We start from the raw sequence: 15,161 nt of genomic DNA on the forward strand, positions 1-15,161 counted from the left end.
CTGCACACAAGCGCCATGAGATTTTTTTTTCTCACCAAAATTCATTCTCATTTAAACATGTACAGTAAATTAACATGAGATAACATAAGTGTTAATGTTTTTTGGTAATAAGAGACCAAATCTAAAAACTATACAAGAGGTAAATATAAATGTCTCAAAAGTGCTTAATTTATACATTTTAAGAAATAAGACATTTGCAGTCACTTTAAGACTTAGGAGGAAATCAATCATAAATGTCTCTAATACATAGAACTTTTGGCTACAACTCACAGGTACTAAAACACTGAATGTACTTGGGGGAGAATTAACTTGATAGGGTTTTAAAATTACATATTTTAAATTGGATGAAAGGAGTTTAATGAAGGTGTGTAAACATCACAACCATATCTCCAGTACCAAATATATTTCAATTTTATGTGGCATCTACAGGACATTTCAGGCTCTTTTTGTAATGAAGGGATTCAATTATTACTAATGGGTAATGCCCTTGTCATCAAACACATGTTTCTTTCTAAGTTTAAGTAACATCTGGACAGAGAAAAAGAATCTGATGTAACTTAAATTTTCACCATTTAGCTATCAATTTATGATGAGAGTATGACACTCAAATCAAATGGGACATTTTAGTGCAGATGATGCTTGTGTGTTAAATTACAGTTTAATGGATGGGGTTACTTCAACCTGGTCACTTTAATAATGTCTCATTAAGTACATCAAAACCAAATAAATTGTATTTACTTTACAGTCATGGTAGATTTTCAACCACCTGTTGTGACTACCAGGGAATTAAAAGTAAGTGTTACAACTGCACAATGCCTTCAATCCTTCAAGTTATTAATTCATTACAAATATATATAAAAAGAGAAGTATAGTACAATCAATAAGAAATGCGTCATCACCACATACTGTTGCAACATACAGTAGAATTACTGGGTGTTAGTATAGACCTTATGTGCCAGAGAAACAAGTGGCGCAGGCTCAGCCATCTTTAGAATATTGTCTTTGAACTTCTGTTTTAGCGGTAGCTCTGTATATTTCTATGGCATTGCTGTCGAAGAGTAATTAGCTGGTGAAGTAGATTTACTTATTGTAGAGTTAACACAAGTTATCAGAAGCATTGTAATGTTTAAAACAGATGTATGTCAATAGACCAGGAGGATTTTAAATTCCTAAATACTTAAGATCGCAGTGGAAATACAAACCGGAAGACAAAAGACAACAAGCGCAACGCTGAAAATGGGCAGGGCTACATAATGTCTATAAAAGGCATGAAACCGCTACATCATAATAGTGATTTCATGTGATTTCATTTCAGCCATGATATATTTTCCACCATATTGGATTTTTTGCAAAACCTACTTTTGCTAACTAGTCCTAGGTTTTTCATCCAATAGGAACTAAACCAGTGCAGAAAGATTCAAGTATGTTCGATGTGGGTGTGGCCACTTTTACTCAAATGACTATGGCCCTGTCCAAAATGGCACACTTCACATACACTTGCGGTCTTGTGGACTTACAATGGCCGCCGCGTGTCCATGTGTCCATTAAGTCCATAACACCGCATGGTGTCCCATTTGTCATTTTAGGTTTCAGAAGGGTGCTCGTGGGCATATATATATATATATATATATATATATATATATATATATATATATATATGCCTCCTCTCGTACTGATTAGATAGGCAATTTAAACGTGCTCCTCCTGAACTTTGTTAATAGTACATAAAATGTGGAAATGGCTCTAACTGCTCAACTGTAAACAAATACAAGGGCAAAACAACTTGGCTAAGTAATGACATACTGGGACATTTCTATTTGGGAACAAATAAGATAAAAAATGTAAATAATAAAAAAAACAGTACTCCCAATAAATGGCATATCAATGTCACATCATAGCAGTCCTGTGTAATCCCTTAAACCGACTAAGCCGAAGCATCTGTTGTTCAGTGCGTGCAGGTGATACTTAATTTTACACCCAAGGATGATCTTAGTCCATACTCCAAAGACATTGGCTGCCAGTTATACTATTGACTCTTTTAATGTTGCATTCTCTGAACTGCACAGGCCATGCAATGTGGGTGCAGATTGGAGGATCACCTCCCTTGTGAACTCCACTGGGATTATGAATTGTCCCTGCGGTCGAGGGTAGGTCACTGATGCTCTATGCTGTGGGACCGAGGTGGGCTCAGGTGGCTGTCCATTAGACGGCATAGGCCTAGCCTGCAACTCAAGAGCCATGGCAAGTTCTGGGTTGCTACCATACAAGGCATCCATTTTCCTTGCAATTAGCCCTTGGGTTTCAGGAGGTTCTTCATCGCCCTGACTACTAACTTTTCTCTTTGAGCGACGCATAAAGCAGGCATGGCGGATTGCACGTTTGAGGAGATGTCTACGGTATGTTCGTTGAACTGCAATGGCTGCTCGCTCTTCCTCCTTCCTCCTGAGAGTGGTGGTGATTGGCTCAAATGAGGCAGATGTGGGGTTGTTCATTATAAACTTGGCTTCAATGCTCTCCTTCATGGCAGCCATCTCGATGGTGTCACCAAGAACCTCGTGAGTAACTGCCAGAAGAATATCCAGACAGTGGATTTTGTCTCCGGTTACAATGGGCAGATCCATGGTGATTAGTTTGAGGCGGTTGGGTTTGGCAATTCGCAGAGGTTCCTGCAAGACATCGACAAAGTCAAACAAGCGGTTGTATTCGATGAACTGTGTAGCATCAACGTCAAACTTTTCCCATGTCTCGTCGAACATCGTAAAGTCGTCCTCGCAGAGTGGGTCTCCACTCTCCTCTTGAGCAACATTGAAGTTCTCAAGAATGATGGCAATGTACATGTTCACAACCACCAGGAACGACATGATTATGTAACTGCAGAAAAACATGATGCCCATGCCAGGATTCCCGCAGTTACCCCGAACGTCTGTACCAGGGTTCTCTATGTCAGGGTCACAATCTGGAGGGCCACTGTTCATAATAGGCAGCAGAAGCCCATCCCAGCCTGCCGAGGTTGTGATCTCAAACAGACAGATGATGCTACCGCCAAATGTTTCAAAGTTGAAGATGTCATCGATGCCTGCCTGCTTTTTCACATAGGCAAAGTTAGACATGCCAAAAATTGAGAAGATGAACATGATGAGGAACAGAAGCAGTCCAATGTTGAAGAGGGCCGGAAGTGACATCATCAAGGCAAACAAAAGAGTCCTAATGCCTTTCGCACCTCTGATGAGACGTAGCACACGGCCGATCCTAGCAAGTCGGATGACACGGAACAAGGTAGGAGACACAAAGTACTTCTCAATGATGTCCGATAACATCAGGCCTTGGGAAAGAAGAAATCTGGGTTATTATAACAATTTAGCGCAGTTACAGTAGGAAAGTATACACATAGGAGCACCTATAGAATGGTTAGTATCTAGTTTATGAAAATCAGTATGATCAATGCTTAGAGAGTCTATATATATAAAAAAAATCAACAAACTATAATGGCATGATGTTCAATAACTATAATATTACACTTTTGCAGAACTCCAAAAATACAAAAACTTGCAGTATACATACATTTAAATGCAAGTTTTAGCTGAAATAAACAATAGTGGCAGTAGAACACCAACAAATTGTATTCCTTTTCACACAAGTTATGATTACGGAGCAGATTATTGATTAATAGACTTTTCACGTGGTTCCTTGCGCAATACTATGTTAAGACCTCAAAACACTTTCCACAGTGCATGATTTGTGCACTTATCGATTTTGACACATGCATCACATAACTAGCTCCATATGTATGGTTTTTCTGACATAGTAAACTTGCCCGGTAGCTCACCTGGTACAAGTCCCATGAAACATGAGATACAATAAAAGAGCTCAAAGACAGGAACAAGCCAAAATGGCTTGGTTAAGTCAGAAAATAAGTATTTGCCCCGCTTGCTTTTGCTCACACTATTGGTTAGGTTTAGGGTACATTTAGGGAAGGTGCTACATTATTTTCAAACATGATAGATCATTAACCTTTTAGACTAGACAGACATTTTATTTCAGAAAACGTGCAACACCCGATGTAATAAAAAAGGTCCAGATTCACGTTCATCTATTTTGTATAAAACTGAACGTGGTCTTAGCACCATTTGGTTGAAATTTCACTTTGAATGTGCTGCGAAATGTGCAGGAAGCAACATAATGTTCTTTTGCAGGAATGTTGCCACAGGCATGTTTACAACTAGCCTGGGTTGTGGTACACTTACCTGCTACAGAAAGGATGACCACAACAAAATCAAAGACATTCCAGCCAATAGTGAAGAAGTACTGTCTAAGCGCAAACATCTTAAGTACGCATTCCCCAGAGAAGATGATGATGAACACCAAATTCACCAGGTATAGGATATCCTCTTTCTCAGTACTCTGGTCATCTGTCTCTATCATCATGGTCACCATATTGAGGCAGATAAGCACCATGATAAAGATGTCAAAGAACTGTTTTGAGATGAAGTCAAAAACCACGCCCTGGATAATATTCTGTTAGAAGAGCAATATAGTAGATTAGTTTTAAGAAACTTTTTAAAGAGATTTTTTGACAGTCAATTAGTTTTAATGGTAAAAAACAGCAATGGAAGATTGAATGTAAGTAAAATGGTTCAAACCGAAGGCCGAGGTATAGGTTTTGCAGGTTTTTTGGAACCCAACTTCTTCATGGCATTGTAGTACTTTTTCTGTTCCTCTGTCATGAAAAGGTCTTCCCCTCCAAAGTGCAGAAAAAACTAATATTAATTATTCTTTCTGGTAAAGAACAATTTAAACGTGCAATACAAATTAATTTGGAGGTTAGTTAAAAAAAGTGATACTTATCTTTGACTTTTGCTGATTAAAGTTGTCAATGATGACACCAATGAAAAGATTGAGAGTGAAAAAGGAGCCAAAAATGATGAAAATAACAAAATATAGGTACATGTAAAGGTTGATCTCATATGATGGCTGCTCTTCCACCTGACATGTAAAAGAAATAATGAATGCTCCAATAAAAGTGTCATTTTGAAATTATTTACTTTATTATTCTTAACCTTCGCTACAGAACTCAAATGAATGCCACAACTTTGACGTCATGACGTTTGGTAACGAGAACCAACAATGCATAATGTTATTGACGTCCAACCTGTGCCATATGCACCATATTTGATTTGAGATTTGCACTGGCGGAGAAATGACTTAACTCTTTCCCCGACATTGACGGAATTTTTCGTTATGTATGAGACAACGCTTCCCGACATTGATGGCATTTTTTCGGCTTTCTGTGTTTTCACTGTTCTACGGTAGGGGGCGCTATGACACATCTTCTGAAAAAGTACAGAATCTTCGGATCAAAACAAAGCAGAAACAAGCGATAGCATATCTAAGCAGATGCGTTTGTAAAATAACGCGATCATCATTAAACAACATATAAATCGAAACTGCCCAACATTACCGAATGAAATGTAGACCCAGGACAGTCAATCAACACCTTGGGGTGTTGATGGACTAGATCTACTCAATCTAAGTTTTGATCATCGTCCCGTATCCGATCCAGACAAGTTTTTTGACAAAAGAGTGATTTTCTCAGCTTTTTGCTCAAAATGTTGCTTTTTTTAATGAAACTTAATTCAGGTGTTGATAAAAAAAAAAGAATGCATTAAGCTAGAATACATTTTTTTTGAGCAGAGGTCAGAACTCCCTTCTGATATTGCATGTTTAGATATTCCTACAACAAAATATTCTGTGGGCAATAAAAGTTTTGTGAAAATTATAAAAAATGCTGGTGCTGGCTGGCAACATTTTTTTAAAACACTGACAGGGAAAGAGTTAAATGTTTGTTGGTTCGTTACACAAAGCTATTGAATTACTTACACTATAGTGCAGAAGTTGTATGGACTACTTTTATGGTTCTTGTATAATGCATTTTCGTCCTTTTTAATAGCATACAGGGATGGAAAGAAAAGAGGGAGAGTATATAATGGCGAAATTTTCATTATTTAGATCAGCGGTTCCCAAACCTGTCCTGGCGTACCCCCAACACTGCACGTTTTCTTTGTCTCCCTAATCAAACACACCTGATTCATCTCATTAGCTCATTAACCTATGTGATTATGAGCTGATGAGTTGAATCAGGTGTGTTTGATTAGGGAGACAAAGAAAACATGCAGTGTTGGGGGTACGCCAGGACAGGTTTGGGAACCACTGATTTAGATGAAGTATTTGTTTCATTCCAACCAAGAAATTTGTCCATGAATAAGACCGCACATTAAACTCTTCGTCTTTAAAAGAGGACAACATAACAGAAAGTTGTGTTGACTATTTGTCAATTCACAAGCTCACAACTCGCACTACATTATATGCATACAGCATTTAGAATTGCTTTGTTGCAGCGGAGCATTGTAAATGTTACAGGTGGAAAGCCTGTCATTCACATACCTCTCTAGAATCCACTGCAGCGTACATGATATCCATCCAGCCTTTGAATGTGGCCTATGTGGAGAAAGTATTTCTGAATATCAGCATGTCAAGTTAAACGCATTCATAATGGAATTGTACTGAAATACCTCTGTGTCCTCTGATGCAAAAAAGAAAAGGACATATTCAAATATATTCACTGTCTGTAAATATGCTTTAACTGATGCATATATTTTCTGTCACAAAGTTGTGGAAGTGTTTTTATTGCTTATTCAATGTTACTCTTTTGAGTTCTGAATTTCTGATTAAAAAAAAAATAGTATATCAAGCCTTTCCCCCCCTTTAAAAGATCAAGCAAAATGTCATTATTCCCCATGATACAGGTATGGCTGTTTATGGCTGCATGTGCACCATATACTGTATAATAGACTGAACTCTGCAAGCAATGGCAAAACTTACAATTTGCAGTAGAGAGAGGTAGCCAAGACCCACGTTGTCATAGTTGACCTTGACATTAACCCAGCGCGCCTCATTGGTGTGCATCAGTGCCATGCAGTCACTCCTGTTGTTGACCACATCCATGGGAAAGCGTTCCTCTGTGGTGGTGTTGATGCAGTGGTAGAACTTTCCAGCAAATAGATTGACTCCCATAATGCTGAAGATGAGCCAGAATATCAGACACACCAGGAGCACATTGAAAATGGAGGGAATTGCACCAACCAGTGCGTTCACCACTACCTTTATGGAGTATGAAGACAATCAAGATTTATAGACAAATGAGTAATCAATCTTTATTTAAATATTACTCAACTCCAAAGTTAACATAAAAATACTAATTCAATTGGAGGAAATGTTCTGCCCCTTAGGATAATAAAATAAAAAATGCTTCAAATTCTGTCAAATCGTGCTTTAAATATATTTTTTAATTACCTTAAATTACTTTAATTACCTTTTCTTACAAGTGTTGAAACCTTAAATACAGTATGGCAAGGTTTCTCTATTTTGGAAACTTCCCCTTTTTTGTGACAAAATCTGAATAATTTCCATTCATTTGGTATTTATGTGGACAATTTTTTTTAACATAGAATCACTGTTTCCAATCCTGCTTTCATTACCATCACACAAAACATTTAATTGATTGTTGCTTGCAAACCTGTTGTGTTAGCAAGTTCGAGGGTGCATCTCAATCAGCTCCCTAGCTCCCTACATCATGGATCAGTATACACGTACATGAATTTGAGCATTGGCAAGGACAGTAGGACTCTGGCTCACTACACAATAGGACACTGATGGTGACATGGCAACATCCTCTATACAAATCCACTACTGGTATTTAAAATCAACAGCAGAACTGATATTTTTCTGACATTTTTTTAGTGCTGTTAATCGATTAAACAAAATTACTAATTAATCGCATGTCTTGCTGTAATTAATCGTGATTAATCGCACCTAACATTATATTTTTTAATATAATTTTATTTATAATAATTTTACATTCAATCTCCAAATTAATATAAAAACAAACATACAACAAACAAGACAATATATTTTAAATATTTGATCTAACAGGTAGGAAATTGAATAGTTTTCCTAACAGGAATTGAATAGTTACCAACACTTCCGAATTTTCACTGCATAAATGATACATTAAATATAGATTATTTTTTGTTAAAGCTACACAAGTTATTGAATCAAGATGATTTTCTCTTTTTCTTTTGTTCTTTAATTATAACATTAATGACAGACAGCAGCAGGTTTATTAGGCTGCTGTCACTGTAAGACCTGCCGCACATGACACTGATCCCATTTTCATAACTCTTTATGTTCATTAAAGAATTTATTTAGCTAACTTAAGACTGTGCTTACAAGGATACTGGACAAAAATTGCTTTTTGGCATAATTTTGAGTGTTTTTGTGCCTTCAAGTGTGAAAGAGAACTCATTGTCTAAAGCAGCTTTCTGTCGTGTGTGTGTGTGTGTGTGTGTGTGATAGACAGGAGATTCACAGATAGCGCGCCTATACCATCCTGTATTGTCATGCTTTAATAAGAGCGTGATTATATAATGCAATGCTAGCTAAAGGATGACGGTGTCACAGATACCTGACTGTAGAAAGCGTACGACGAAGGAGATGATGAAATACACAATCTTTAATTAGCAAACTCGGAGGAACGTTCACGTTCAACACAATCAATAACCGATGAGGACTGAACAGAACAAGGAGTATAAATACACATAGTAAATAAGGACACTAAACAGGAACACTGGACAGAGATTAACTAATCAGACACCATAGCAACTAATGAGAACTAATACAGACAAGACAGAAACAACTAAACAGAACATAATTGTGACAGACGGAAAGAAATACTGAGTTAATCGTGTTAATTTTGACAGCCCAAATTGTTTTTTGTTATTTAAATTACATTATGGTAAATACTTTGATACATATGCCTGCAACATTTCAGCCATACATGAATTATAAATGTTAGCTCGATTATGTTCAGTACCTGTTTAGTGATATATGTTTATGCTAAAATATAATTAAAACACTGTTTATTTTTTGTCAAAACATCTATTGCATGCCATTACAATATGTACAGTGAGTTTGCTCAAGTGATTTAAGTTTCGCGGTTAGTTAAAAGAACATTAGTTGCGTCCTAATGACACACTCTACACTATGCACCAATAGTCTGTGTACTTATACGCTATACAGTATATTCATCTGTGTAGTGTGTGAAATTGATAAGGTTATTTAGTAATTCGACATCAGGGCCTGATGCCTCCGTTACGTAATTAAAGTTGCTGCATAAAGTGTCCAATTTTCCGTATTTTCCGTTAATTGAGTGCATCCTCCGGGTATTTAAAGTGCACTTTCTTTTTGGAATTTTCAGTGTGAACACACAACTCAAACTATTTATACTTAAAAACATCATAGAATAGAGCATTAGAAGGCATATTGGGATGCACCTATAGTAAGCACCGGTGCTCCCTGGTTTTCACAGTGCACTGTGGACCTTTTTTAGGGAGACAATTTAGAATTTTGCGACTGAGCCTTTAAAATGGCCGACTCCCTATCAGTGTCCTGGCTACTGAACTAGGGAGCCGATTGAGAGTTCAGTTCGCTTTGAAGGTTTAACAAATAATTCTGAAAAAGTAGAAAATGTCATAACCATCTCCCCACGCCATTAAAAAAAAAAAATCTACACCACATACAGTATTCTATAAAAATTCTCTTTAAGGATAATCAAAGTCAACTTTAGATCTTTATTCTAGAATTGAAGAATCAAACAAATACACATAAATGAAAAGAGAGTCATTCTTTACCCTCATTCCCTCAAATCTCGACAGAGCTCGAAGGGGTCGCAGAGCCCTGAGTGTTCTGAGAGATTTGATTGGTCCCAGCTCAGAATAGCCCATTAAATTGGCTGTTAAACTGACCAGAGACACCTTAAATAAAACAACAGGTGAGCAAATCAGTACACACAAACTTTGGCATCCAACAGGTATTTGCTGATATGGGTTAAGCAAATTTTACAGGTAAACTCACATCCACAATGAGGAAGTCCAGCCAGCACCATGCATTAGTGAAGTAGGTCTTGAAACCGTATGCCACCCACTTCAGTAACATCTCCACAATGAAAATGTATGTAAAGACTTTATCAGCATACTCCAGGATGATCTTGATCACTCTGCGGCGCTCAATGTTGATATCCTCAAAAGCCTGACAGAATGAAAACAATGATGCATCAAACAAGCATTAATGGATTTATAAGTTCCCATTTCCATAAAATGAAGGTTGGAACAGGGTTCCTAAAGATCCAGTCAAATAAAATTCCAGGACTTTTCAAACTCTACTTTTTTGGTTTCAAAGGACTGCAGTCAGAGATCTCAATTATCAAATGGTATCTTTATTATCTTTCAAATTCTAAAAAAGGTAAATAGATACATAAAAAAAATAATAAAACAAAATGGTACAAATAAAGTGCAGCACCCATTGAAAGGATACTATGACAAATATATTGCAAATATAACAATCCCCCCCCCCCCCCCCATGAATATATGATTGACCTGAAGAATGAAAGTTGTATCATATACTTGGATATTTATATTATGAGCAATATCATGCTCATAGCCATGCGATTAGCTATATATCAGATGGGCTGCAATGTTAATTTTGCATGCGAAGATTCGTTTATCGATAAAATTAAACACTAATTTCACATTGTCTTTCAATAATGCAAGAACTTTCCGAGGTCTCTTTTCATAAATATGGCTGTTTTCAAGGGTTTTCCAGTACTTACATTTCAAAAAGTCAAATTCAAGCACTTTTAGCACCTTGGATTTAAGGGTTTAATTTAGCATTAATAACATAACTATAATGCAGAGATACAGTAAGCATTGACAGACATACCAGTGCTCCACTGCTAAGGAGGATCATAAAGATGATGAAGGTCTCAAAGTAGTCATGCTCAACGATGGTGAAGCATGTTCTTCTCAGGTTCCACCACTTTTTCCCCCATCCTTCAGTGATGTCTACACTCAAACATGTACATCGCTTAACACAACCTAGGTAAAAAGAGAAAAACATTCTGCAGTCTTGAAATAGTGCCTTGAACATTAATATGAGAAAAATGAAGCATGCATGCTCACCCTCTGTGAAACAGGACTCTGGCTCTTCAGGCTCAGGTTCTTCTTCCTCTTCGGGCTCAGGCTCAGGTTCTGGAGGTCGGTAGTCCACTGTGCTACAAACCGAAGAGTCGTCATCATCAAGAGTGGCCTGTGCAGCAAAAGACGTAAAGAAATGACAGAGAGCGAACAACAAAATTGAAGGCAACAGTGTGCTTTCATTTCTAGCAATACAAATTAAATAAACATCATGAAATTAAATATATATATTTGTTGAATACATTTTATATGATACAATTTTAAAAACATAAAACACTGGGTAACAGGGTTGCAAATTTAGCCTTGATTAGCTACTTATATTTAAACTTTACGTGTATATTTCCCGTTAATTAAAAACAATTAAACATTGATAACAGGTTTCTGTTGTAATAAAATGTAAAAATGTCTGCAGCCATTACTTTAGTCTTCAATGTCACATGATTTTTCAGAAATCATTTTAAGATCATTTCTTATTATTATCAATGTTGAACAGTTTTTAGCTGCTAATTTTTTCACGATTCACAGCCATTCAAAAGTTTGGGGTAAGTAAGATTTTTTTTAAAAAAGAGAAAATAAATAAATGAAAAATTCTATTCAGCAAAAGCGCATTAAAATGATCAAAAAAGACCGTTTGAAATTATTAAATATTACAAAAAAATTATATTTATAATAAATGATGTTCTTTCTTTTAATCAAAGAATCCTGAAAAAAACATAACAGTTTCCACAAAAATGTTAAGCAGAACAACTGTGTTTAACATTAATAATAAGCACCAAATCAGCATATTAGAATGATTTCTGAAAGATCATGTGACACTGAATGCTACTGAAAATTCAGCTTTGCCATCACAGAAACAAGTTACATTTAAAAATATATTACAACAGAAACCAGTTAATTTAAATAGTAACTTGTTTACTGTATTTTTGATCAAATCAATGCAGCCTTGGTGAGATTAAGAAACGTTAAAAAACCTTAATGTTTCCATAATACGCATGACGTCACCATTTTCACAAATTCTCGTTTTGTAACCCGTTTTCAAAAGTAAGGATTTTCAGACCTCCAAAACGCTGTTGTTGTGTGAATGAACGGCCAAAACACATAAAAAGTTTTCTTTTTTTAGTTAAAACGGTGTTGTGTAAACGGCCCATTGAATACACAGAGGAAGATAATTAACGGAACAGGAAACGGGTATGAACGAATTAAAAACCATGACGACAAATCAATGAACCAGAACACAGGCAAAACAATCAACAAGGAAACCAAATCATGACTCGAAACTAAACAGAACAAGACAATAAAAACTAAACAGAACGTGACTGTCACATTACTCTTTTATTTACCACTGGGGTGGGACAGGCCAAAATGACCAAAAAGCCTAAACACTCTCAAATATCAAGCAGTTTGGATTTTCTGAGCAATATGATGTCATATGACTCTCAGTTCTCGCGCATGCGTCATGGCGCTCTCGTGAACTCACATCAGAGGTCCACACAGAAGAAAATGAATAGTTGAACAAAGTCATTATTTTTGTTTGTTTTTGCACACAAAAAGTATTCTCGTCGCTTGATAAACTTAAAGTTGAGCCACTGTAGTCACCTGTACTATTTTAACAATGTCTATACTTTTTTAGATTATTAGACTTTATTAGACTTACATTTTTGTACAATTTTTTTGAAATCTTGATGTAATTTATGTGTTTTGTTTTCAGTAGACCATGTGTCTAAGGCTATATTTGATATAGGCTATGTTGAACTACATTTCCCATGTTTCCTATCCCTGTAGCCTTAGCCATGTTAACACAGGTGTCTGGCATTATGCAATCAGTAGAGGTGTTTGACAAGGGCTTTTTGTATGTATGCCCCGAAGAAGGTCGTAAGACCGAAAGCTTGCTAATAAATTGATCTTGCACAGTGTTTGAGTGTGCGGCTGCTGTATTTTAACAATTAACAATGTCTTTACTAACTTTTCTGGGCCGGCAGATGCAATTACGTAGCAGCCTATATGAAGGAGTGAGACAGCTCTCAGATTTCATCAAAAATATCTTCATTTGTGTTCCGAAGATGAACGAAAGTAATTAGTAATAACTGACAGAATTTACTTTTTTTGAGTGAACTAACCCTTTAAAACTCAATACTTTTCATGGCAAGTAAATTTGTAATAATTTCTAAATCATTTCTTCACAATAATTTGTAACGGCTTATCTAGCATCTAGGATTTGTCACTTTAATGTATTTTTAAAAATTAAAGGTACACCACAGTGTACACTACTCTATATTTTGATGGAAGGAGAGTGAGGTAGAGTTGATTGCTAAGTTCTGACCCCTTACCTTTCTGTCCTCCTCATCAGAAGATTCATCAAAGTCCTCTTCAACATCGGACTCACAACGAGCAATGGGCACAGTCAGTCTTGGAGACAAAGAGTTGGTCAAGCCATCTGCCATTTTTCCCTCATCCAGGTGGTTTAAAGCATATAGTTCTATGTCTCCTTCCACTCCTCCCTCATTATTGTCAGGAGGTTTCTTTCCTAGAATCTGTCCCACCACACTGGCTACGAAGGCTTTGAGCCAATCTATACCCCTGGTGATGCGACCAATGGCGATCTGAAGGTTGTTCATCTCACCATCGTCATCACCTCCAGACAGGTTATCCCCACTGAAGGAGCTGAGCAGCAGAGCCAGGAACAGATTCAACACCTGAGAAGTACAAGTAAGAATGAGCTTGGCAGGATATAGGAAACGTTCCTGTAGCTAGTAGTAGAGCGTTGTCCTAACAATGCCAAGATCAGAGGGTTCACTGTCACACACATGATAAAATGCATACGATGCAAGTCACTTTGGATAAAAGGTGTTCTACTAAGCACTAAAGATGCTTGCCATGAGGAGGTTGACTAATTTTGAGACCACTTGAAACAATTATTGTGTTGAGCTATTTCAATTACTTTTGTTTGATTTCATCATTGCATTCATCATTTAGTACCACATATGGAAGTGGCCCAAATCAGAATCGAAAAGATCAGATTCCATGCGGTTTGCCAAAAATAGCACAGAGTCACATATATATGAGCAGAAAAAAAAATCAGATTTGGGTCTGAATGATCAGATCTGCAGTCTGAATGAAGCCTCAGTAATAAAAGCTAGTTTCACAAATAGTTGGCTTCCAAGATATACACAGGCAGGTTTATCAGGTTTAGGTAGGCTCTGTTGTAATGAAGTTTCATTAAATACTGTACTATCTTGTCTGGAAGCCTGAGGCAGGGATGCTATCTTTAGGATCTAAGCACACTAGATAGAGCACATAATTACAGCAGCCAAGGCTGTTCTCATTTACAAAGGCTGAGAAATATAAATACAATAAGAGAGGTCAGAGGTCAAGTATAAAGGCAGAATGTTGTTGGTTCATCTATGATCAAAAAATCTTGGTTCATATGAACATACGAAAAGCATCAAAACCAGGCATACTTTTATGAAGATAAAATTATATAATTCCAAGAAAAAAAATTGTCAGGCTTATTTTATGAGAATTAAGTCATCATTTTAACCCCATCCGTTTTTTCTGATGTCACAGTATGGTTTATTTTGTAATATCACCTATTCTACTGATGCAGTGCTTAAAAGATTTTTGACTGTTAATTTGTCAGGATATGTGGGTACATTTTAAGCTCCAAAACAAGAATACATCATTAGCAATTTATTTTGCTTAGTCAAGTTACTTAATACTATATTAATCATAATACTGTCATGATACTATATTAATACCGAGCACACATTATTTGGCACTCAGTCACATCCAAGTGCAAAATGCCCAGACCATTTGACAACATATCAGCCTAATGTATGAAATACATAAAGCTTACTGAGAAAAACACCAGTAGGTGCTGTGATTTTCACATTGCACATCAGAGTTACATGCCAAATGAGGCCACTGATATTTGGTTTCCCGTGTTACCCAGCTCTAGCAAACTTTTTTCATCCAGCCTACTACACTTAGAGTACAGAACTCATGCCAGTTCTCAATGCTCTATTGTTTGTTTGCACTCCATCACGTGGAGTAATTTGCCGATTTTGCTTCAGGACT

At 36.6% G+C, this 15,161-nt stretch overlaps 1 protein-coding gene across 2 annotated transcripts in view; it reads right to left on the reverse strand.

The window, feature by feature from the left end:
- Positions 1-1,627: 1,627 nt before the first annotated feature.
- Positions 1,628-15,161, reverse strand: part of scn4aa (sodium channel, voltage-gated, type IV, alpha, a) — a 45,111-nt gene continuing 31,577 nt past the window's right edge. For both annotated transcript variants that reach the window (XM_077206185.1, XM_077206184.1), the window contains 11 exons: positions 13,415-13,780; positions 11,073-11,199; positions 10,834-10,988; positions 9,970-10,143; positions 9,747-9,869; positions 6,880-7,158; positions 6,442-6,495; positions 4,846-4,983; positions 4,641-4,745; positions 4,245-4,515; positions 1,628-3,322 (listed from right to left, as the gene is read on the reverse strand). In XM_077206185.1, the coding sequence (XP_077062300.1) occupies positions 2,022-3,322; positions 4,245-4,515; positions 4,641-4,745; positions 4,846-4,983; positions 6,442-6,495; positions 6,880-7,158; positions 9,747-9,869; positions 9,970-10,143; positions 10,834-10,988; positions 11,073-11,199; positions 13,415-13,780 (3,093 nt within the window). In that variant the 3' untranslated portion in view covers positions 1,628-2,021. The remainder of the gene's footprint in view (positions 3,323-4,244; positions 4,516-4,640; positions 4,746-4,845; positions 4,984-6,441; positions 6,496-6,879; positions 7,159-9,746; positions 9,870-9,969; positions 10,144-10,833; positions 10,989-11,072; positions 11,200-13,414; positions 13,781-15,161) is intronic.

This window comes from Siphateles boraxobius, unplaced genomic scaffold (genome assembly GCF_051911475.1).
Source record: "Siphateles boraxobius isolate OS27281-9 unplaced genomic scaffold, OSU_SipBor_1 55, whole genome shotgun sequence".
Taxonomy (NCBI): domain Eukaryota; kingdom Metazoa; phylum Chordata; class Actinopteri; order Cypriniformes; family Leuciscidae; genus Siphateles; species Siphateles boraxobius.